Source organism: Colius striatus, chromosome 1, assembly GCF_028858725.1.
Source record: "Colius striatus isolate bColStr4 chromosome 1, bColStr4.1.hap1, whole genome shotgun sequence".
Classification (NCBI taxonomy): domain Eukaryota; kingdom Metazoa; phylum Chordata; class Aves; order Coliiformes; family Coliidae; genus Colius; species Colius striatus.
Genome location: NC_084759.1, coordinates 86875280 through 86898633, shown reverse-complemented (window position 1 = coordinate 86898633; position 23354 = coordinate 86875280). Strand labels below are relative to the sequence as shown.

General features: G+C 40.4%; 1 protein-coding gene across 1 annotated transcript; it reads right to left on the bottom strand.

The window, feature by feature from the left end:
- Positions 1-551: 551 nt before the first annotated feature.
- On the bottom strand, positions 552-21036 carry LOC104550622 (cytochrome b-245 heavy chain). Its single transcript, XM_010197944.2, has 13 exons — positions 20920-21036; positions 18170-18265; positions 16648-16758; positions 12689-12773; positions 11302-11447; positions 10345-10535; positions 7091-7220; positions 6197-6289; positions 4529-4782; positions 4083-4245; positions 3119-3265; positions 1768-1892; positions 552-1062 (listed from the first exon to the last, which is right to left on the bottom strand). The coding sequence occupies exons 1-13, from the start codon at positions 20962-20964 to the stop codon at positions 936-938; spliced, it is 1713 nt and encodes a 570-aa protein (XP_010196246.1). The 5' UTR covers positions 20965-21036; the 3' UTR covers positions 552-935.
- Between the last annotated feature and the right edge of the window lie 2318 nt (positions 21037-23354).

Here is a 23354-nt window from a genome sequence, read left to right as displayed (position 1 = left end):
GACCTGTTTCACCATCAAAGAGGAACAGCTGAACAGGGCCAAAAGCACTATATGCATTTAAGAATGCTTCCAAAAATACCCGTTAAATCATTTAGCAGTATTTTTTTTCAGCCTGATATTATTTAAATATCAGAAATGGCAGTCTTGAAAACACAAAAGCTCTTTTGGTTTCTTTTGTATCCCTGCACTATGAATTTGGAGATGTGAAACTGAGAGTGATAACAGCTTAACAATGGCTCACATACCAGGTGTGGGACTTGGTTTGACTCCATCCTCATCGTACCCCACAGCCGGAGTGGGGGTGTCACTCAGAAATCCAGGTGGTTCCCTTCCAGTTCTCCACTTTCCTAAAGAGGAATGGCTGCTTTTTAGCTGCCAGTGTTATTGCTTGGACAAGAACTTTAAGCATGTATTTGGAAGACTGAGAGATGTTGGTGCACAAAGGAGATTTCCTCCTGTAAGAAGCAATCTTTCCCAATCACCTCTCCCCAAATCCTCCTCACTCCAGAGACTGTCTGCAGCTAGGATAAGCTGTCTCCTAATAGCAAGCATTATGCTAGAAATCTTTATTGTTTAATAGCATTAAGTGAGGATTGGCTTCTAAATACATATGGCTGCCTAGACCCTTCAGCAGTCCTTATGAATAACAGAAGGATAAAGGCACTTAATTGAGAGAAGTTAATGATTCTTTAAGAGGAAATCCCCTCACACAGACAAAGGAAGCAGTTTTCTACTAAATTGGCAGCAGGGGAGGGCAGTGCAAACTTCCCTAAGGTAAAACTTGACTACCACAGCGACAATATCATTCCCAACAAGTAAAGGGATTTGCGTTAGTGTAGCTGAGATTAGAAACTGGGCTGTCCTTCCCAGACTCCAAATAGAAAAAGAGATCCAGTCTTTAGACTTTGATTGAATGACTCCCGTATGCTTGGGGGTTAGAAGTTTTCTTTGTTAAAAATGAAGTGTACTCCTCGTGGGTCAGCTGCTGAGTTGCTGATGCTCTGCTTGTTGAGTGTGTCAGCTAGGCCCTCAGGTCCACAGAGAAAAACACCTATTCTGGAGCTGTTAAGAAAATGAAAATATTGTCAGGAACTAGCTGAGTGTTCTTCTTGTAAATAAATGTTATGTTCTATAGGTGCAAGGTTTGTTTTTTTCAATTACAGGAACCAATGTAGAATTGGATGTCTATGCCTTTAAACTTATTACCCCTTAAAACTTGCAAGGCTTTTACTGCTGATTCTAAAACAAATGGTAGGCTAAATATGAGCTCAGAAGAAATCTGTGAAGACAGGTTTATTGACCTCAGTGGAATCGATGAAATAGAGCTTTAAACAGCTCATGGCACAAATTCTTCAAAGGAACTGTTCTGGTTTTTTCCTACTAATTTTGAGTGCTCAGTGAAAGATCATTCACATTCAGGTTTTGTTTATAGAGGTATAAAGTATTTTGGGAAGTTTTTTAATGTTGCCTGATATTCCTATCTACTTCAGCTGGAATGATGGAGTATGTTTTTTCTAAAACTTCTGCTAGTAATTAGACACTCCATGAAGCACCTCAGCAAAAAAATGGATGTGTTTTTAAATTGTAGGTTAAAAAAAATTGGTCAAGACCATACATTATGGTCCACGGTTGCAACAAGCATAGGCAATATCTATTAGAAAAGAAAAAAAAAATCCTCAAATTTTATCAGTCAGAGGAAGAAGATTGTGCTATTGTGGCATTTATATAGAGGAAGTCCATAAACACTATCAATTTATCTGGATTTACCCAGGATGCTGCCCTGCAATAGTTTTGAACTCATTTTCCCAGTTAGGTCTTCCATACAAAGTTTTCTGTTTAAGGCCTGTAATCACGTCTTTCTCCTCTTCATGATGCACCACGAAGTGAGTGGCCTGTGGGAAAAGAAACACAAAGGATAGCATAAAGACAGAGTTAGATATGGCAGCATTATGTCCTGTTAAAAAGATAATGTCAATACACGCTGAATTATTTCCAAACTGAGAGTATGGAATTTGTGGTGTTTAACAACGAAAACCAACATTGATAAAATCCTGACCATCAGTGTCTATGTCCTCTTCTTCCCCAGACTGGGCTATCTCAAGATTTAAAGCTATGAAGCATTGAACACAGCAATTAGATTTCTTTTGCAATGAACTGGTTTAGTCTAAGAACTGTAAAATAAAGCTAGCTGTAAATTAAAACAAAACTTTCCCTTCAGGTACAATTATACAACTTCATTGACCATAATGAAATTCTTCCAGTTTGACCTCTGGAAGGTTTGATCCATAGGAGGAGATCTTGTTCACTCTCCGTGTGTAACTTTCACCTAGATTGACTAAGCTAAATAAAGCCAGGAAGAGAAGCTGTAGTTAGGGCCATAAGTTCAGGCCTTGCGGAATTCTCCAGCACTTTTATATGAGAAAAAAGTTACAGAAAACTTTCTCTCCAAACAAAAATTGTGTGACTTTTCTTCTTTCCTTCCTGTTTTGTTTTGGTTTGGGTTTTTTCTGTTGCATGTGTGTTAACTTCCTACCTTTCTCCTACCCCTCCCTATCTGTCTGTATGAGCAGTAGCTCTTTAGGTGCGTGATGAATTTCGCAACACTGAGGTAAAAGTGAAATAAAATGTCACTAAAAGTAAGAGTGAGCATCTTTCCTGACTCAATCACACATTCTGAAGTGGCTCATGGAAAAGTTGCTCTGTGAAATCCCCACAGCGACCTACACATGGGACCAGACTGAGAACTCAGGAGAGTCCTGAAACAAATATGCTGCCATTAGTCAAACTTCATGCATTAGCTGTCCCAGATGACACTAATTATGCTGTAAGAAATGTTAGCTGTCCTAGAGGCACTTTCATGGTCAGGAGAGGTTGCTGCTGTGAGGAAAGGCTGCTTCTCAAAGGGCACAGCAGGGATAAACCAGAAAGGAAGTCAGAATGCACACTGGCAGCTGATCCCATGTAACTTCTGATGGATAATACCTATCTGCATCGAAAACCTCTGAGAGCCAGATAGAGGCCCAGGATGAAGACCATTTGGACATCTATCAAAACTTAATAGACATGCTAACATCAACCTCAGAGCGTATGGAAGTGATATTTTCCACCATGTTGTTACCTGAGATTCATCCCAGCCTGTAAGGTAGATGTTATAGCTGAGAAACTCTGCATTGTTCCTTTCCTGCATTTGAGCCTCCAGAGATTGCAAGAGATCAGCAAACCATTCAAAGGCATGAGTGTCCCTGCAAAGCCAGTAAAAATAAATCTGGAAGAGACAAGAGTGAGCTGTCAGGGGACATAAGCACTTATAGTTTCTGGGTTTATGTCTGCTGACAGAATGAGGATCACAGAGTTCTTGTAGAAATTGCCCAGACCACTTCAGAAGCTGGGCAGGCTGGTATCAAAGTTATTCAGGAGTTTTCACACTGGGAAGGTTGTGAAGCACAATGAGTGACTGCAAGAACGAGGAAACATTTTTTAATTTCTACCAGCAGCTTACATTTTTAGTTCATGATGTTTCTCCACCTACATTCTTGTAAAACAGTTTGTTAGGATGTGAATTAATGATTTAGAGGTAGACTCTATATTTCTGTCTGCTGGCAGGAAAGCTAAATTAAAGCAGGTAACAAAGCTAGTTCTGTTCTCTGAATATGACCATAACTGTGACTCCACACCTCTGAACAGGGAATTTACAGGGGCAGGAGGGGAGAGGAGGATGGTAGCAGAATGCTTCCACTGACGTAAAGTTGCTCTCTCTGTGCTTAGGGAAGGAATGTGGTATTTGAACAGGCCTTGGACTTTGTGTTTCTCACGCAGATTGAACAGCATATCCACTGCAAGTGGAAATCCCCAAGGCCATGGTCAGGAATTGTCTTTGTGATTTTGCTCATAGGCAGTTTCTCCTTCAATTATGTTTTTGCTTTTGATCTTCCTGTTCCTTTACTGCTACTCTTGTGAGGTAACTGGACTATCCTTGAAGGACTCATGCGTGCCTGGAGCCAGATCACCTTTGCTGGGCCTTTTTTGACTTGGATTGTCATCCCTTAAACAATTACATGGGTTTTTGGAAAGAGGACACATACCTTTTTGAGTTTGAGGTTAGTCGCATCATGGCAGTATTTGTACCAGATGGACTTGAGTACAGATGCAAAGGGAGTGACCCCTATTCCTGCTCCAACAAGCATAACAGTTTCGTAACTGAATACATCCTCACTCGCTGTTCCAAAGGGGCCATCCACAGCTATCCTGAAATTGAAACTCCACTTCATCAAATACTGAATATTTAGAAGCACTATTTAAAATAAGAATAAAAAGATAAGGTATTTGTCTGCTACTATCTACATTGGAGCTGAATATTACTCAGCAAAAGAGGTGGGGGTGATAGGAAGAAACAATAAAGGCCCATCTAAGGACCACATCTATCATGAAAGTAGTTAAGGATTGTATCACAGATGCAACCAAATTGGTTGAGCAAATTTAAACTGTCACAGGTATTAGTAGACTTTAGGTGAAGACTCTTTATACGTACTTGGGCAACTTCCACGCCTCCTGAAATTCTTGCTTATCACATCCACAGGCATTGAATAAGCCCTCTGTCCAATCTCCTACAATACGGACATGAATGCTGAAGTAATCTTCTTCTGGAGCAGAGGTTAAGGTAAATGGATGCCATTCCAGTTTAGACACTGCTGGACATTTGACAAAAATGTATTGCCCGACCTCCATCTTGAAGCCCTTCTTCATCATTTGGAGCTCAATTGTCTTGAAGGGATGAATGACCACCTACAGTGAGAGAGACAAAAAAAAAAAAAAGGGAAAAAGAAAAAGGCTGTCTTTACTGTTAGGTAGGAAAAAGAAAGGGAAAAGAATAAGACTGTCTTTACTGTTCATTGAATGTATCTACATCCTCCAACACCAACATCATTCTTTGCTATGAGAGTAAGGACAGCAGGTGAAACTTTCTTCCCAGCAGAACTGGGAGTGAGGAACAGCAACTGACATTCAGAAAATGCTGAATTTTGGTTGAAACATTTTTTTCCCACCAGGTCATTTCCCATCATGTAACTCATCACCAGGTTTACGTATGCACATTGCTAGTTCCAAATGCACCTTACAAAGTGACATCGAGCATAGCGTTATTTGGTCTGTCTGTATATTTAGGGGCAAAACCACGGGGCTGTGGTACAGATAGGGAATTGGCTAGAGAATACCACTAGAAACTGATAGTTTTTGTGTTGCAGCTGGATGGGACTTACAATACAGGCATTTACATCATGCCTATCTTTAGCTGAGAATAAATATAAACAATATTCTGGAAGCAAGGCTAGTGTTTCTGTCACTATGACCTTTTAATCCTACAGTTGACTGATAATGTTATTTTAATTTTACAGAACAGATTTGCAACAGGGAGAATCAAATCTTTATATCCATTAATGTAGGTATTAATAATAGTGCTCAGGATTATGAAAGAAATTTTCTGCCAGCAGGCAGCTAAGGAGACATCATAGACACGTGGGTTAGAACTGGCTCAGAGATAGTTTGGTTAAATTGCCAAAAAGCACATTAGTATGTGGGAAACCCCCAACATGTCAGCATCATGCTGGGGCACAGTAGAGACATCTCCCAAACCTTGCTATGGTTTTAACAGGGTATGTCCACAAGATGCAGCAAAGTGCCATGAGAGGGAATGACACTGGGAAAGGCCAAGATAGTTTTTGTATATTTGAGCTGAGAGCCATGCCGATTTAGCTGTCAGATTTGCAAAACCAGTGTTAATATTTCTGCAACCAGAGGGAATGGAAGCTCAACATTAGCTTTATTGGCATAAAATAAGCACCACTCTGCTTTTCAGAGGTTTGTTCTGCTGAAAAATCAGAATTGCTAAATCCAGGTAATTCTGAAAACAAAGATTTAATATCTTAAATTCTTTTTAAGCCTATGGAAATTCTACATTGTGGAATTTTTCACTCAACACTGAGAACATTATTTTCTCTTTCATAACATTCAGTCCTGTGCTTTAACTAAATACTTCTTCTCGTTCTCTTTTAGAGAAAGACTGCTTTTAAACATTAGAGGTTAGCATGATGATAGCAGTCATATTCCTTTCACTGATAACATTGTCCATTGTGTAGGAGGTGCTGGCTTTGCTACACCATTTGGAAAAGTTAGTAATGTTTTGCCCAACATCGACACATACCTTTGTGATAACAACCTTCTGCTGTGACCTCCAAAACCGCACCAACCTCTCACACAGGTACAAGAACATGGGACCTACTACCCACTTCCATGTCTGTAAGCAGAATAAAATGAGATGTCAGATGATGAAGATGGCAACTTAGATTAAAATGAGTCCTGGAAATGCTATGAGCAGACAGGAAATTCAAGTAATCTAGATTCTTTATCAACTAGAGCAGGGAAGAGACACCCCCAAAATGTCTTCTGGTCACAGAGGGAATTTCTTTCTCTGTTGAAAGTTGCAGATGGCTTTTTAGTTGCTACAGCAATGTAACTCAATGTAACTCCTATGAGTGATCTTATCCCTGTCTAAAAATGAAAATAACTAAGTGAAACATGGAGTAAAGCTCTTAACAAATTATTGACTCAGGTCTGTATTTCTGCAAGGAAAGATGTTGTTTCTGTCAACAGATCAGGCTGAAATATGAATGAATGACCAGCCTGGTTAGTCAATAAGACATGAAGTTTCAATGTCACATTTCCAGAGGCATTCTTTTTCTGTTGATGATCATCAACCCCTTAATAATGTGAAGCTATTTATTGTGTGGGTTACAGCATTTTCTAGAACTCTGCTCAAGGTGCAAAATATGTTTTGGGTAGACAGATTTCAGATACGGTTTTCTCTTTTGCTTTGCCTGTTAATTGTGCTTATTTTGTGGCATCCTGGAAGTGAGCTGTCTGTCTGTAGCCCATTTCTTATAATCCGCTGTGCTAAAACCTATTGCCTTATGCAAAGAAAATGTCCACTGAAGAGCATGGAGGATTACATAGTTGCTTTTCTACAGCAAGTGCATATGGTATTTAACAGTAAGAGTAAACTATAAACTGGATTTACACTCAAGACAACCGTTCTTACCATAGGAGGATTCCCTGAAAACTGGGGGATTGGGCAATTCCTTGTCTTCCCCCAGTGAGTGAAGTTCTTGTAGCAAATCTCTGGATTATGTTCATACAGACTTTCACCTGTCTGCCCCCGTACAATTCGCCTGGGGAAAAAAAATCATTAAGGCAGTGAAATGAAAATGAAGGTCTCCATCCCTTGTTGTTATTCTACTTATGTTCTACTCTATGTGAATTTGTGGATTTCTTCAGTGCCACAGCTTGGATACAATTTTACTGTTCTAATAAACCCACAAAATTGCTATTAAAATGATAAAAATAGGAAAGTTTGTAGGGGAAAATGCTGACTACAAGATCAGGAGAGGAACAGAGAGGTATGTCCACTACTATTTCTGGGAAGTCTTCACGATAGGAAGGCCTCATTCTTCTCAAAGTTATCCTACTTTTTTCTTCAATGAAAACAACACCTGGAGCAAGCAAGGTAATCAGTTTCCTAGTGACCAGTACAGAAATTGTTTCTGTTGTTTTATTGTTGAGATTTGAGGAGCCCTTTTTAACATACATTCTTCCTTTGACCCTTCTTCTCCCTCTAAAGCTGTGGAGGAGATGTTCAGTTGATGTGGATGAAGATAGATCCTTCTGACACCAAGCAGCTATGTGTCAGCTGATGACCCGGCCTCTATATTCTTTCATTATTAGGGTTTTGGTTTAGAGCAGCCTGGTTGCTCCAGTTCAGCTATATTTCCAGTGGCAGAGATAGTGCTGAAAGATAGTTTTGAGAGGGGAAAAAAAAAATTTGATCTTGTTAACTATTTTTTGCCTCTGTCTGGGTATGTCAAAGTCCTCAGAATGATGGTAGTTGGTAGGATAGGGGTCATAATATAGAAATTCAGATTAGGATCTGCTGACTTGACCTAGAAACTGATCAGGCTGTTCAGTTTTACACCCATATGATTTGACTGATATCTTCTTACCCTGACTTCTCTTTCTGCTTTTCTAGCTCAGTTTCCATTACGTAGACTGTGTTTCTGATGCTTCATAAAACCCACGGCATCTAAGTCATCTGTGTGTCTAGCTTTAAGTGACAGATTTAACAGAGGATTATTTAAAAGCATGTGCACAGTCTTGAAAGTTAAAGGATTGCACTGCTCATAAATATTACCAATGAACCTCTTCCTCATTAACGGTTTGAATAACATCTTGCCCTAAAAATAAAGGGAAGGAATGACAGTGCCGTAGGAGCATCACGAGTTGCAATTTGCAGGAACATCACCCGTTGCAGTCTACTTCCCCAACAGTGACAACGGGTTCAGCTGAACCGCCCTCTGGGATGAATTACAGGAACAGGACAAGTCCATTTCCTTCCACTCCTTACCCCGTTGCTTAAGGCAAATTGGACCTGGGGGTTTTTGCTTTGCCCTGTGCTCTCTTCAAGGTTTGACAATGGCAAGAGAATGAACAAGAAAAAGAAAAGACTTCTTTTTCCTTGTTACTCAGTGTAGATGCCCTTCCAGTACTGTAATTAAGTGTTCAGTAGTACAGCCTTGTAATTACATCTTTTTCAACTGAAAGTTTTAGTTTAGCTTCCAAAGCAGAGTGATTTGCATCTCTGTACTCTGTCCTCTTTACATTTACTGTGATGGGAAGTTTGAGATGTTTGTCTGTGACAAATAGGTCATGCACAAAAAACATCAGTGCTACGCAAGCATTGTAACAGCTTGTAACAGCCAAGAAACCCTTTGTTTCTATTAATTACCTTTGGTTCAGTTTTCTGTATATACACATATGTATGTATTTATGTGTATGTATCTATATATCTATATAAGTGACACACAGTCTCCGGTCTTCTGAGATAAACTGACATCTACGACCCTCCTTAACATGTTACTTTGAGACTGTCAGGTCATACTTATTTCATAAGATCCATCTTTGCACATTTAAGATGCCTTCCTTGAGTGTAAAAAGCCAGTCTCATTTTTTTAGTATGTTACTATTTTCTCTAAACTCAAAATGTCATTCTTGCCTTTAAGGCCAAACAAGTGAGGCCACCAAGTTCACAGTCAGAAAGCATTCTTCCCTTTGCAGATAATATTCCTGTGTTTGTCTCCTTCCAAAGAATAGCTGAACTTCTCTGACAACCACATCCAACCCCACTGCTGCTCAAACTCTTGTCTTTTGAGTATAGTGAAATTAAAGTGGTGGAAGTATACTGAACATACAAGTAAATAAAAAGTCAACTTTTATTAAATAACTGCTTCTCACTGACCTATGGAAAGAGCAATGCTTGTTTTCTGAATAGCATTGTGTAGCAACTACCGGCACGTTTGGATGTTTTGTCAGTAACTGCATTATTTGCTGCAGGAAACATGAACCACTTGTTCTTTTCCTTCAACAGGTTTTGATCAAACCTTCTCCTTGTTTTGGAAGTTGGAGTGGACAAATATGCTGGTGGTGATTCTCATCTGCTTTCTCTTTTTGTTCTTCCCGTTGTACTCTCATTTCTGTCTTTCTTTTTTTTTTCCTGGCACTACTGGACTAAAAGGAAGTGTTGTTGAATAGTCATTTTGCCTGGGTGTTTTTAAAGCACACTTTCTAATGCACCTAGAATTTGCTTTAAAAGGGACAATATGGTATAATTGTGAACTTTGAAATGTGGTTTGGATACTTTAGCCTTTTTTAAATTTAGGAATCAATTCTGTGGTTTTATAAAATGGAAGTAAAGTTCATTTTTTCTAAGAGCTAAAATTGTTTCATTAGAGTTTTCAGCTTTTTCAGAAGAAGATGCAAAATGAGCCAATGGTGGAAAAAGATGTTTGGCATGTGGGAGTTACAAAAACTTGCAGTTGCCTATGTCTCAGCTGCAACAGCTGAAAATCTATTATGAAATGCTGCTGACATTAAACGTTCATTTCATTTACACAACAGAATCATTTTTATAGTGAGGTCTTCTCACATGCCTGTGTGTGATGCAATTCCTTTTAGGAGAGAACAATAAATTAACAATTAGAAACAGGAGTTTTGGAAAAGAACTTTCCAAATAAAATATCAGGATTACCCGTGAGCTTAAGTATGTCAGAGTCTCTTAAAGCCTCATGTTTGTGAATAGCTTGTTGCATGTATCAGTGAGAGCCTCTTGGCTCTCAGAAGCCTCTATTGGCCCATCACTATCATGAAAATAACTGACCTAAATCACTACACTTATGTGTGTAGAGGACTTTGCATTAAGATACAGCAGTTATCACATATTGTGCAGTAAGTGTGAATACTCACCCAGCACCGTGGATCACAAGGCCGATAAAGAAGATGACAAAGAGATGGTGGGTGTACCAAAATACTTCGAAATATGACCTTCGGATGGTTTTGGTGGATGATGTGATGATAAGTATGAGGGCCAGCGTGATGATGACACCGGTGAGACCAGCCAAGTATGTGAATGCAACATATAGGCCACCCACAGGATTCTGTGAAATAATTGCACACAGTGGTCTAAGGAAGGGGTTCCATCAAAGCAGAGCCAGCTGAACCATCAGTCTGCTTCACTTGCCAAATCCTTCACCTTGTTATAAGTCTTTAAGTCACCCTCGGTGAATTCTTATGCCAACAATGACAAAAATCCCTTGCCATTTGTGTTGCACTGCAGATTTACCTTTACTAAAGTAAGTGGAAGTAGAGAGAAACAGTTTTACACTGATTCACACACTGAATATATCTTCTTACTCCTCCGTTACTCTGTAGTGTGGGCTTGTGGGACTTGTGGGCTGTGTCCTGCTCCCTATATTTAGGGAGCTAAATGAAACCTCTCCCTTTCAGTGGCGTTGCGCAGCTACAGGTGGAGATAGGATGCTCAGTGCTTCTGAGGAATGGGTAAGTTCCTTATTTTTGTGGTTTTTTTAAACCAAAGTTTAAGCAGTCCAAGTTCAAAACTTTTGCCTCGATTTCTGTGTGCCGTGGCTACCTTAGTCAGAAGACTGCTTTGCAGGATATTTGTTTTAACATAATGCTTTAAAACTACTTTGATATCCTTAGGTGAAAATTTTTGAAGTACTAGTTACCAAAATTCAGCAATGACATTACTGACAAATATAGAAGGATGAATTATACAAGGTCTTGCTACAAGATGATCCAAACCCAGATTGTGCATACCAGAATCAGGCACTTTTCTCAAATAGGCTTGTATCATCTTCTAAACAAATGTAATAATGACTTTTCACAGCCAGTGTCTCTTACCCCAATAGTTTTTCTAAAAAAGTTGACATAGCTTTCATTTGGCTTATCACCAAGGCTAGAAAGCACAGCTGCCAGAGTTCCTTCCTCTTCAACACGGGCTTGCACGCTCCATTCTACGTTGAATAAGTGTGCAATGGTGTGAATTGCTAGGAGTGACAAAAAAAAAAAATAGACAGGGTTAAGCACAAGGCAAGTACCCAGCGGTTGTGGGTAACATTTGAAACTTTGTAAGATTTATCAACTGAGTTTAAGATCTTTGCCATTCTCACTGTCTACATCGCAATTTCAGATCACCAATGTGTTTAATGTTAAAGCTTTATCATCTCAAATTTAGATCTTCTTGATTGAGAGGAGGAAAGAAGTAAAGGAAGTTTTCAGCACATCTTTGTGTAACAGAAGCTTTCAGTAATTCAAGTAGAAAAGCAACTCCCTAATTTTATAATCTGGGAAACTGAAGCATGGAGTGGCTTAAATGATTTGTCAGGATCATCCAGGAATTCTGTAGAAAAGCCAAGAAGCGAATATAGATCTCTCTGGCGTCCCACTTGCTAGATGCTGCTTTGCTGTACTGCTCATAACCACTTATAATGCTCTTGCTGAGCTGAATGTGTCCTATAAATCTAGTACAGCTGAGGTGCTTTGCACTATTTCCACTACATGTTACTGCCTGTGAAGCAGTATAACACGTCTGTCTTCCCCCCCCCGGCTCCAGCCTTTTATAGCACCAGATACTTTTTGGCCTTCAAAAGCCTGATGGGTACAGATCTCACACTCCTGAAAAATCCATCTCTACTGCAGACCTTCTAGGCAGCCTTACTTTAACTGCATTGCCCTGCTCCTTTTCTACAAAGTGGTGGTGAGACTTCAGTAACAGCTCAGGAAGGAAACCTGCTCAGCTGAAGAGATCTACTGATACTGATTCCAGGATGTGTGATTGGTAAGGTCATTGAGAAGTGTCAAAATTGATGAGAGGGGAATAAAAAGATAGAAAACCCTTATCTTAGAAAAAGAGGGATAAAATATGAAAACATTTCCGTGGCCTCTCCAAGCTTTTTATAACCTTTTCTTTCATCATTTCTATTATTTGTTTCAGACATGCCAGCTAAGAAGTAAGTCTAACCAAGAATTAAAGCCAGGGTATCTGGTTCTCAGGGCATTCATAAATGGTGCTGACAATGCAAGGGAAAAGTATTCTTTCTGATTTATTTTTTGCATTCTGCCAGTTACAGAATAGTATTTGGAAATCGATTTAAGCCTTAGTACACACTGACTCCTTTCAATTAATGAAATCAGATCTCTACTCGCATCCTTAAGAACTTGAATTGCACCTGGCTTCTGTGTGAAATGCATGACAAAGCAATAAACAGAGAAACATTTGAGTACCAACCAGTATGTAGGGCGATCATCCATGCCACCATCTTGTGAAAGGTGAGGTTTCTGTCCAGCTGTCTTCTGACACGGGTAGAGCAGCACTTTGGGTTTGAAGAAAAAGAGTATTTGAAGACTATTTGTGATCTCTGTACACACTTATTTTAATGCAGGGACAAAAACACAATCCCTGAGCACAACGATTAGTGGCATTGCTTTAGCAGAAGTCTAGAACTCCTAAATATAGACAAAAATACTTGCCACTATACATCAAGATACAGGAAGAACAGAATATGTTTTATCAAGTCTTATTGAAACAAAGTATTTAATAATGAGAAAAAACCCTTAACATCCAGTATGACAAAAATGTATATCTTATCTGTGTAGATTACAGGTTATAAACAGAAGGAGGGAACACAGTCTGCTGTGCCAGAGTGACTGCTTTGGTAGAGTCTCAAGTTGCCACCTAGGATCAGGATCTTGTTGTGGTTCACACTGTAGAAATAGGCTGTAAAATTTGACTATAACTGTCTCAAGGGGCTCCCACCCCAAATGTGTGAATCACTTATGGTTGGTAATATGAAGTGATTCCTTCCCCAAAATACTGGGTGTATTTGCTGTGCATTCACTTACAACTTGTTGCTGGAGTTACCCAAAGAGGTTTCTCTTTGAAAGAAAAAGTCTCTGCACCTAAATTGTGCTGTAGTCAGTGGGAATTTTCCTGTAAATTTAAGTTCCCATAAAGCTAGCATTTGCTGTCTCCACACAGTAGAAAGCATAATTATCCTGAATTGTGTCTTTATGTTGCTCTGGTTGACTGGCAAATGGAAACAAAAACTATGCAAACTAACATAAACATTTCCTCAGAAGAACTATGTACATATTTCCCACAACAAAGTAAGACAGACCAAAATATTCTCCCAAGCATTTGCAAGACTTTAACTTTGTAGGTGGCAGAGTGAGGTAACATATCTTCCCAGCTGATAGAGTGAAGCTAATCATCCCAGCCACCCAGGAGTGAAAGAGAAGAATTTTTTATTCTTTACTTGGTAGAGATACAGCAGCAGTGACCTTAATCTTCCATACCATTTCTAAGTATCTCATGAGTATTAACTTGTACAGATAAATAGATGAGCAGGAAGCGGTTCTCTACTTCAGTTTCTTATTCTCCAGCTGAGACACACTGATTAATTCTAACAAAAATTTTAACACACTGGGGCTATTGCAATGCCTTCAGTGGACTGTGACAACATCCAGGAGAGATTTGGCATTCTCCCTATCATCCGTTTTGAGAGATAATTAAAAAGATTGTAAACTGTAGCATAGTGAGGAAGTACGAACTCTGCTTGACTGCCTTGATCTTTCTGCTTAAGCAGCAGAAGGCAAAATGCTGTAGCTAGGTTCAGTAGTGAGGCTCATTAACAACAGCAATGAATACAGCAATAATGGGCAGGCAAAGACAATACACCTGTGCTTACCTTTCATATAAAAGAACTTTGTAATTTCTGGGTGGTGGAATGTAAAGAGCAAGAATCACCATCACGTTCCTATTGATCAGTGGATTTGAACAACTATCACTTCTCAACAACCCCAATGACATTGCTGTTGAAAGGTCACTACCTTTTCAGTAAGTTATGTGACATTTTGGAATCCTGATTTTTCTTGAGATCCTCACAAGTGTTACTTGCAGAGCATAGCTAAGCAGAGACAACAGTAGAACAAGCATAAGCAGGTGTACCCTTGCGCTAAGGCCATCACAGCCCTGCCACTGCCACTGACACACTGATCTGTGCATGTTTTGCTTAAGATATAAAATTACCTGCTTCCTGAAGTTTAGCTTTATTGCAAAAAGCAACTCAAGCTAAACAAGCACCAGCTTCCTAACAGTCCTATTTTATGCCCCTTACTCAATCCCTTGCTCATCCTTCGGACTCTTTGCATCTTCATGCAACCTAGCACTGTCAGCAAGACTGCGAGCTGCAGGCAGGCAGCAGAAGTGGAGCTGTAGCTCACTGCATGATTCTCACTTGCAAACTGCATGTAGCATGAGTGACTCTACTACAGTGTCCAAGGCAGAATGACTTACTTTGTAGCTTGAATATTGAGATAAGAGGGGCAACTTCATAGAGATCCTGGTTACAGGAGTTAAGCTCCAGATGAGCAAGTCAGGACAAGTAGCATAAAGTTCCAATTGGAGTACTATTCTCAACCCTCAGAATCAGTTTTTAGCCTTCCAGTAATGTCTGCACAAGTGTCTTCAGCTGTTTCCTTGCTTTGACCTCAGAAGACTTCTTTCAGCTCAACCCTTGTAGAATCTATTGCAGACTTCATAAAGGGTGTCAGTCACTTCTCCCAAGTAACAAGTGACAGGACAAGAGGAAATGGAGGAAATGGCCTCAAGTTGCACCAGAGGAGGTTTAGATTGGAGATTAGCAAGAAGTTCTTCACTGGAAGAGTTTTCAAGCATTGGAGCAGGCTGCCTAGTGAAGTGGTTGGGTATCAAAAAAGATACACAGTAGTGGACATATCAGTGTTTGGACTTGATGATCTTAAAAGTCTTTTCCATCGTAAGCAATTCTGTGATTCTATGATCAAGAGCTCATGAAAATTTTCCAGTTGCATTCAGCTAATAGCACCATGAATTCTTACTAAATTTATTCATTACTGGCTTCTGCAGCCTGAGGATTCAGCTTTGAATTTTTGCAAATACTAGTTGATCTTCTTTTTCCAAAAGAACAGATTTAACCCTAGTAAGTTTTACTTTCTATTCTTTTTCCTTTTACATATGTGGAGCTGCTTTTGAAGCATATCAGAGTTTGAAGGAGTATAGCATAAGTCTGAAAGCCTGGCCTGTGTAGTTCCTGCTTTGTAGGAGTGTTATGCCTTAAGACAGCTATGGTGCTGGCCTTACTCCTAAATGTAAGCTTAGGAGCTTAATGTGGCAGATACATTTATTCAGCCACACTGATTGTCAGAACCAGGTACTAAATGCAGGCAGAGCCTGTGTTCTTTCTGATAATTTTTGTATTATTTTACATCCCACTCTGTTCCCCTACGAAGGACTTGTAAAACTGCATGCATTTATTGCTTCCTCTTTTGCTTTTAGAGCCCCCACAGGCTGTCTCATTTGCATGTGTGAACTTATCCTGTATTTACAGATGAAAACTAACCTCTGTGAACTGGTTTTGTTGACCATGTTTATGTTAAAGAGGCTAGAAAGAAAGGGGGAATCATTATATATTTGGAAGGACAGCTCATGAGCTTGAGGACAATGTTGCTTTTTCACTGCACCATGGCAAGCATTGTCTGCATTATTTCTCCTTTAATAGCCAGAGATCTAGATTTCAGCACTGGTATAGTCAATACTGTCATAGGAAGCCTCTTCATCTGTCGCTTAGAACCAATTGTCTTCTTAGTGGTGCTTCCTCAGCATTGTGTATATAACACTTGCATTGGGGAGCTAGAAATAGTCAAAAGGCGTGTGAACTATTTCATCTTGAGATGGAAATGCAGCAGACAAGAAAGAATGTAATTTATAAGCTAGCTGAAGAAAATCCCATTCTGAAAGTCCCTGGCAGTCTGCATTTACTTTAAGAACTGAACATGCAAAGACAGAAGATGTGGAATCACCTCTGTTCTAAATGGGTGTTGCATTGGTGACAAACAAGGCAAATGTCTGTAAGCACCACCAATGACCGCTACCAGCCAGGACATTGCATCCAGAGCAACATGATTCCCAGGAGACAAGAAAAAAAGGGAAAGCTTGAAGGTGACTTATTCCAGGCTAAATCTCACAACAGCGCTCTAGATACACCACTGACATATAGACTTCAGTCTTGCTCATAGTGAAACTCCAGGCTTATCTACTTCTTAAAAGAGGAGTATATTTGGGGAACTTGGATGAAGTTGCTGGGTATATTTGCAAGGAAGTTTAGATTTTTATCTTTCATGAGTTTTGAAATTCTTTCTTCATCTTACCGCACTTGATCCTCTGAGGAAGGAGAGCAAGTTTCGACATACTGGCAGCAGAATCAGCATGCAATTGAAATTCAGACAAGCTGCAGGGGCCCTTGCCAGAGCCAAAGCACGCTGTAATTAAAGATATGCTGTTATTCAATGTGTTCTCCGAGACATTATCCATGGCATGGATATGCATAGATTTCATTCATGCTCATCACAACTTTTCATGAGTGTGAGATCTAGGGTTAGCTAACAATGTTCACATTTCAGAGTAGTCATGCTCTGGCCAAGTCACAGGTGCATACACAGGCAGAACACATTCCTCCAGATGAACAACTTCCATTTCCAGTTTTGAAATGATATATTTCTACAAAAAGCTCCCTGTTACAACTAACATCAATGGTAAAGCATAAGTCTAAGTCATTAATAGAATTTTCTGCCCCAAGGATGTAAAGAAATTCTCAGTGCTGTGGGTTCAGTTGGCTTGGAAGGTTATGGTAGACAGAAGGATAGCTTATGGGGGAAGCTGTTTTATGTTCTCGGCTCTCAGTTAAGAGAATCTAGGGAAATTTGTTGCCTCATCTTTTAGGAATGGGTTGCCTTAATATTACTCTTCACATCCTGAACTATTTCTGATTTTTGAACAAAGCCTGTTTGAAAGGAGGCAATACTGACCATATTAATCCAAAGATAACGAAGGGAAGGAAAATATAGTGTTTCCTCTCCTTGCTTTGACTGTTCAGGTTTCAAATCACAGTTACTGACTTGGGGTTACAATAACCTATAGTTATCCAAGCATGTGTCTCTGTGACTCCAAAGGTAACTGCACCATGACTGCAAAGGACAGAATTTGATCTGTAGATCTGAAGGCATATGCAGAACAGGGTTTTATTCTTTGTAGAATTAAATTGTGGCTTCACAAACCTTTTTCTGAGTGCTGTGTTGTGTAATTTGAAGCTTAGAATGATTTTTATGTCTCTGATCAGGCTTTTAAAATGCATGAACAAATTCATTTTCTTTGTCAATTGGTCATGACCCGTGGTAGCTGTAGAAGCAAGTTTATAGAAGGACACATAATGCTGCATTAACCAGTTGGATTATATTGAATAGCCCAGGGTCCAAGACTACTGTTCATACACTAGAGGAATATGTGAATAAAGATTACTTGTCGAGCTTAATATTTTTGCAAGCTATTCATGCCATGAAAAGTAATTGCAAAGGGAAATGGTTGCATGATAGTTCAATGGCAATATTTTGTCCATCTTTTGCTTAATAAAGCAGCCACAATTCGTGTTCACTTTAACCACCAGGAGCATAACAGTTACCTGAAAACCTTTCTAGACTGGGATCTCTTCATTTTATGTATCAGCTTTCTAATAAGAAGCACTGTGTCTACATTCAGTTCTCTGTTTACATGTGGCTTTTAACCCCTATACAAACCTGCTGCTCCAGACACCTGATCCTGTTTCAATCAAATAAAACTAGGGAAAAAATGCTGTGTGCTCTGTCTGTGCCAAGATAATACATGTTTTATACTTACGCCAAGGAGTACTCTGGTGTAGAAGAATTTTGGAGGAACATCATATACAAGATAGTACCACCAAAAGAGGAAGACATTTAACCCCAGCCACACAAGCTGAAAGAGAAATGAAAACGAAGCTTTACAGTTCATTGTTAGATATCAAAGATCTGGATTTACACAGTTCAGACAATGGTTCATTGTGCTCCGATTTGCACAGAGAGATGTATGTCAGGGCATAAAGGGTTCCTCAGCGGGGACAGAAACTTTTGTATTGGAAATGGGCTCTGATGTGTGCTCCCGGGAGTACAGGAGTGGCAATAAACCAAAATACAGCAATGGGTAGCTGAAACTTTTGCATAGCTCAAGGGATTTAGACAGGCTTATATAAGGACCATCGTATTACAGGTGTTTAGCTAAATCTGTGAGTTTAGGTGAATCTGCAAATATCATTCAAGCTTAAGGGCTCTTCCAACTATCAGCTCCTCAGGCTTATTAACCTATGTAAGAGCCAGACTCAGGAGCTGTGACAAAGGACTAATAAGCTTGAGATTTAAATGTAGATGTCCTAAATTACATGTGGGGTCTAAATGAGTAGGAGGCTCTGATGGTCTGAAATCAGTTAGCAGGAAATATTCAACATAGGCACTTTGTTAGTGTTCAAACTACCCAAAACTGGGCTTTTACATTAGCTATACTGCAGCATTTTCTCACATTCGCACATCCCATGGTGCAGATTTCACTGGGGAGAGAGAAGCTATTATTGCTTCTCAAACCTATCTACGGCAGCTGCAAGCCCATCCAGCCAATGAGATTATGGTGAATCTGGGCATTTGCCCTCCTGGAGCTGGTTGATTGATTTCACATCCCATAGTGAAACTAATCTGTATCATTGCATTTCCAGCCTAAGTAGAATTACTAGGTGGTGTATGTAAACAGAACAGTGAAAGGTTGAGTATTTGGAGAAACCTAGCCTCTGGTTAAAAGTTAAAGATGACATAAATTGTGACATTACAGTCCCTCACTCCTCCTAATCCATACATTTTGCTAGTTCTTTGTCACAGCTGATGTGGTAAAAACCCTGAGATTAATTTAGATCTTGAAACTGTCGTATCTCTGTGGCATAAATACAGGGAAATGAAGGGATTTCCATCAAGGTAAGGCAGTATATGGGAAACCCCCAAATCCTCATTAAAAAATCAAGCTCATCTCGGGATTGAATACTTAGAATATATATTTGAAGTGAGAGGGTGCCACTCCTATGGATGTTAGACTAACAAACTGCCCAGAAGTCCAAGATGTTTGGCATGATCCTTCACGGTCTCACAGTTCTTCTTGATGTTCACCTATATGGAACCTGGACCCTTTGAAAAACACTGTGACACCCTCTGGTAACTTTGGTTCAGTTGCAGCATTATCAGCCATCCATGCTCTATTCAGCTAGGGACAGTGGAGGCAGAATAGGCTGAAGTTAAGGCTGCCATGTTTCTATTTTGTTGAGATGCATCAATAGAAATTGTGCCTGTCCTTTTTCTATCAAACACTGGACAAACATGTACCTAGTCAGTGTCCAGTAGAGCTGTAGAGGACAGTGCAGAACAGTTCAGTAGCAAGTCGTTTTAGACGATTTCTTTATCTGTGACTTCATTAGTTTCCTTCCCTACTAGCTGGCCTTGTTATAGCTTTAAGGCTCTAAGAACAAGTACCTTATTTGAACAAGACCCTTACTTAACTCTTTAAATATTTCAGTTCTGGTGGAGGAAAAAAAAAAAGGGCCAGAGATGTCTTGACAGTTTCAACTTCCTCAAGTCACTGAAGGTGAAAGCAACCACAGTTACTCTTTTTCAAAGAACTGTAGTGCCAGGTTTATGTTCCAAAACTAGAGCTGCACATCTACACTGAAATGTGTAAATGTCGATTGTAAATAACACCTATTTGAATAAAGATGTTCGCATTTCAGTCTCCACAAATACGTAATTTCTATGTTTTCTTTTATTCTTTATAATATTTACATCTACTAACCACACGCAGCAACAATAACTTAACTGGTGTTACATTTTGCTGTGGTATACTTTTTATTACTTTTAGCATATATACATATAGAAAATTTGTATACCTGTAGCTGTTGTGTCATGTGAAAAAAACCGGAAAACACTGGGACATAAACTTCTGTCTGTTTTCTCCAAGGAGGACTGCCCTGATGTACTCTCCATCACTTTTAAATATGACTGGGATTTTCAGTACTTTTATGCCATGCTCAGAATTTGTTTAACCTACTTACACAGCTGTTGTATGCAAACTGTAAGCTCAATTCAAATACTAGTTGTCTTAATGAAGGATGCATTGATCTCTCCTCTAAATTCTAGAATTTGACTGTAATACAAATTTTATAGCATCAGGACACTGTGCAGTCGGTCACACTCACTTTTGTGTGTAAAAGTGTAAGAAAGGATGTTTGTAATTGCCTTCTCTGTTGAAGCGCACATAGTAAAGTGAGATGTAACATTACTTGTTTTCCTTAAGTCACTGTTGCATCCAAAACCCCCAGATACTTAAATATTTCTAAGCAAGCAGTTGATAATTAAGCCTACAGCTACTGAGATATCAGACATTGCTCTGTAAAATTTTTTCTCTTGAAGTGTTTCCCTGCGCTCACTGCCCTAGCTTCAGTATATTTAGATGCATTGTTCACTGGCACAGTGAGAACTGCTTAGTACAACTTTCTGTAGAACTTTTTACGAGACACAAATGACAATAAAAATTGTACTTACAACGACGAAGATGGACAGTCCTTCATTCTCCACCCAGTTACCCATGATTGCTTGAGACGAACCTGCACAATGGCCTCGTTCTTTCTGAGACAGTGTCTATGTCTTCTCTCATAAGGAAGTGAGAGTAGGAGCTTGCAGCAACCTGTTTCCTTTCTCATTCATTTAGGAAATAAGTTAACCATTGAATCATATCCATAGTTCTGTTTCAAACCTGTTTCTGCCATCTTTACATAAAACTTTTCAGAACTCAAACATATTTAAACTGTTGAAGTAGACTATTTTTTCCTTGTGATTGTCGTGGTTTAGGCCCATCAGGGAACAAAGGCCACGATTAGCCTCGAGTACCGAAGAGGCTGAGGATTGCTCGAGGGCAGGGAGGGCTTAATTGCCGCTTAAGGTTCAGGACAAAACAGACCAGGCTACTCGGTTTTGGGGAAGAAAACAGAAAATAATTTAATGCAAAATCAACCAAAACATAACCAAAATGAAACAACCCAGAGTAATACATCAATGGAGAGTCCAACCAGCCTTTTTAAGAACACCTTCTTGCCACCCCTCCCCTCTTCCCAGGCTCAGAGCCCTGATCCCGGTGTTTTTACCTTGCCCCCCCCTGAACGGTTCGGGGGGGCAGGCAGTGGGGGGTTCAGTCAGTCGGTTTCCGAGAGCTTCTGCCGTTTGTCCCTCCTCAGGACGGGTGAACTCCACACCAGTCCTCCCTGCAAGTCCGTGGGGTAACTCACAAGCATGGCAGACTTGCACGGGCTGCTCCGATGCCCACTTATTCCAAAGGCTGCAGCTCCTCTCTGCCTCTCGTGTGGGGCTGCTCTGCGGCGCGCAGGCTCTCCAACACGGCCTGGGCCATGGCCATCTCCCCACACAGTCCCCCGCCCGTCCGGGCTCACCCACACGGAGCTGTTGGTGGCTCTCAGTCCTGCCACGAATCTCCATAGGTTTCAGGGGCACAGCTTGTATTCTCGCCACGGCTTGCAGAGGGGTCTCCGGTCTACTGCTTCTCGTTCCTTCCTCCTTCTCTGGCTGAAGGGTCCGCGTGGTGGCCTCCATCTTGTATCACTCTCCACCTCCCTCTCGCATTTCAAATTCCCGTCCCCTAAATAGTGATCGCAGAGGCGCCAGATTGGCCCAGACGGGCCGGAGGTGGGTCTGAACCTAGGAGCCGGGGGAGGGTCTTCACTGCAACCCGCTCCCCCTGTTACCAAGCCAAAAGCTGCTCCTGGCTAAACCAGGACAGTGATACACAGCATAAAATAAATAACTGGTAAGGTTTTCTGCTAAAAAATCTATTGCCACTTAATATAACTTTCAGTGATGTAATGCATGGAAGAGTTATCTCCTCTTGGCCTTGTCTTTTTTTATCACCTCAGGTCTGAGTTGCCATTCCTGCTAATCCTCTTTCATGAATAATCACTAGAATTATTTCTCCTCCAGTAATTCAACATCCACAGAAGCTTCCAAAAGTAATCTAGCACTCCTCTTGCCTGGTACATGCAAGCCTTACTACCTCCTCTCTGCTCAGGCCAAAACTGAGGACGTGTCACTGAATAGACTTTTTCACATTTTGCACTCTTGCAGGGTCTCCAGCTCCAGGAGCCATGTCACTGAAGAAAAAAAATTAAAGTGAACATTTTTCTTTTGTGATTGGAGAGAAAAACATGGGAAATTGCTTAAATGTGTTTTAGAGCTTGCAAGTCAGAGGAGATTTATCTCAAGTGTATTTGTTTACAAAAGTAATGAAGGGACTTTAATGATTTCTGAATGAAAATTCCCAAACCTGCAAAACAGTAGTTTGGAGGAAAACTTGGGATTAAGAGGGACCATTCTTTGGCAAGGTGCAGGCCCTAGGGAGGAGCGAAGTGTCCAGACCTGCCTCCCACAAGCTTGTTCCACTGTGTATTCCTCCCACTGCACCACAGAAATACAGACCTCCTTCCAAAGTCACTGACACAAGCCTGCCTGCTTTCCAAAGAGTTGAAGGGCATGTATGTATGGTGCTCTTTAAAGATCTTTTTAAGCTTTACAAAGTTGCAGATGGGCAGTTTGGGAAGTGGTGTCTCTCTGCTGGAGCTGGAACACCCTGATGGACCCAGCAGAATGTCAGGCTCTGAAAGCCTGAGCAAGCCTTGCATAGCCTTGTGCCATCTTAGCAGCTGTAGAGGACAGCAACCTTTTCACAGGCCTGATTCTGCACCTACCGGAGTAAACAGCAAGCTGTGGCTCTGGCAGCTGAAGTTTGCTCTCCAGAGTAAATACTGATCTGATCTGCAACTGAGTGCAGGATGGTGAACCACTAACAAGGGTAGGAGCTGGAGACGTGGGCTAAAAACTGTGTGATTCACATCTGTCAGAAAAGTGACTCAGCATAGCCTGCCTTACTCTGGACTCTTTTGGAAACTGGCCTTCTTAGGGCCTGATTATAA

Excerpts from the sequence above, each read along its gene's own strand:
- LOC104550622 (XM_010197944.2), bottom strand. The coding sequence starts at position 20,964 with ATGGGTAACTGGGTGGAGAATGAAGGACTGTCCATCTTCGTCGTT. Across the intron at positions 18,266-20,919 it reads GACTGTCCATCTTCGTCGTT|CTTGTGTGGCTGGGGTTAAA; the intron begins GTAAGTACAATT and ends TTTCTCTTTCAG. Across the intron at positions 16,759-18,169 it reads ACACCAGAGTACTCCTTGGC|CGTGCTTTGGCTCTGGCAAG; the intron begins GTAAGTATAAAA and ends CTTTAATTACAG.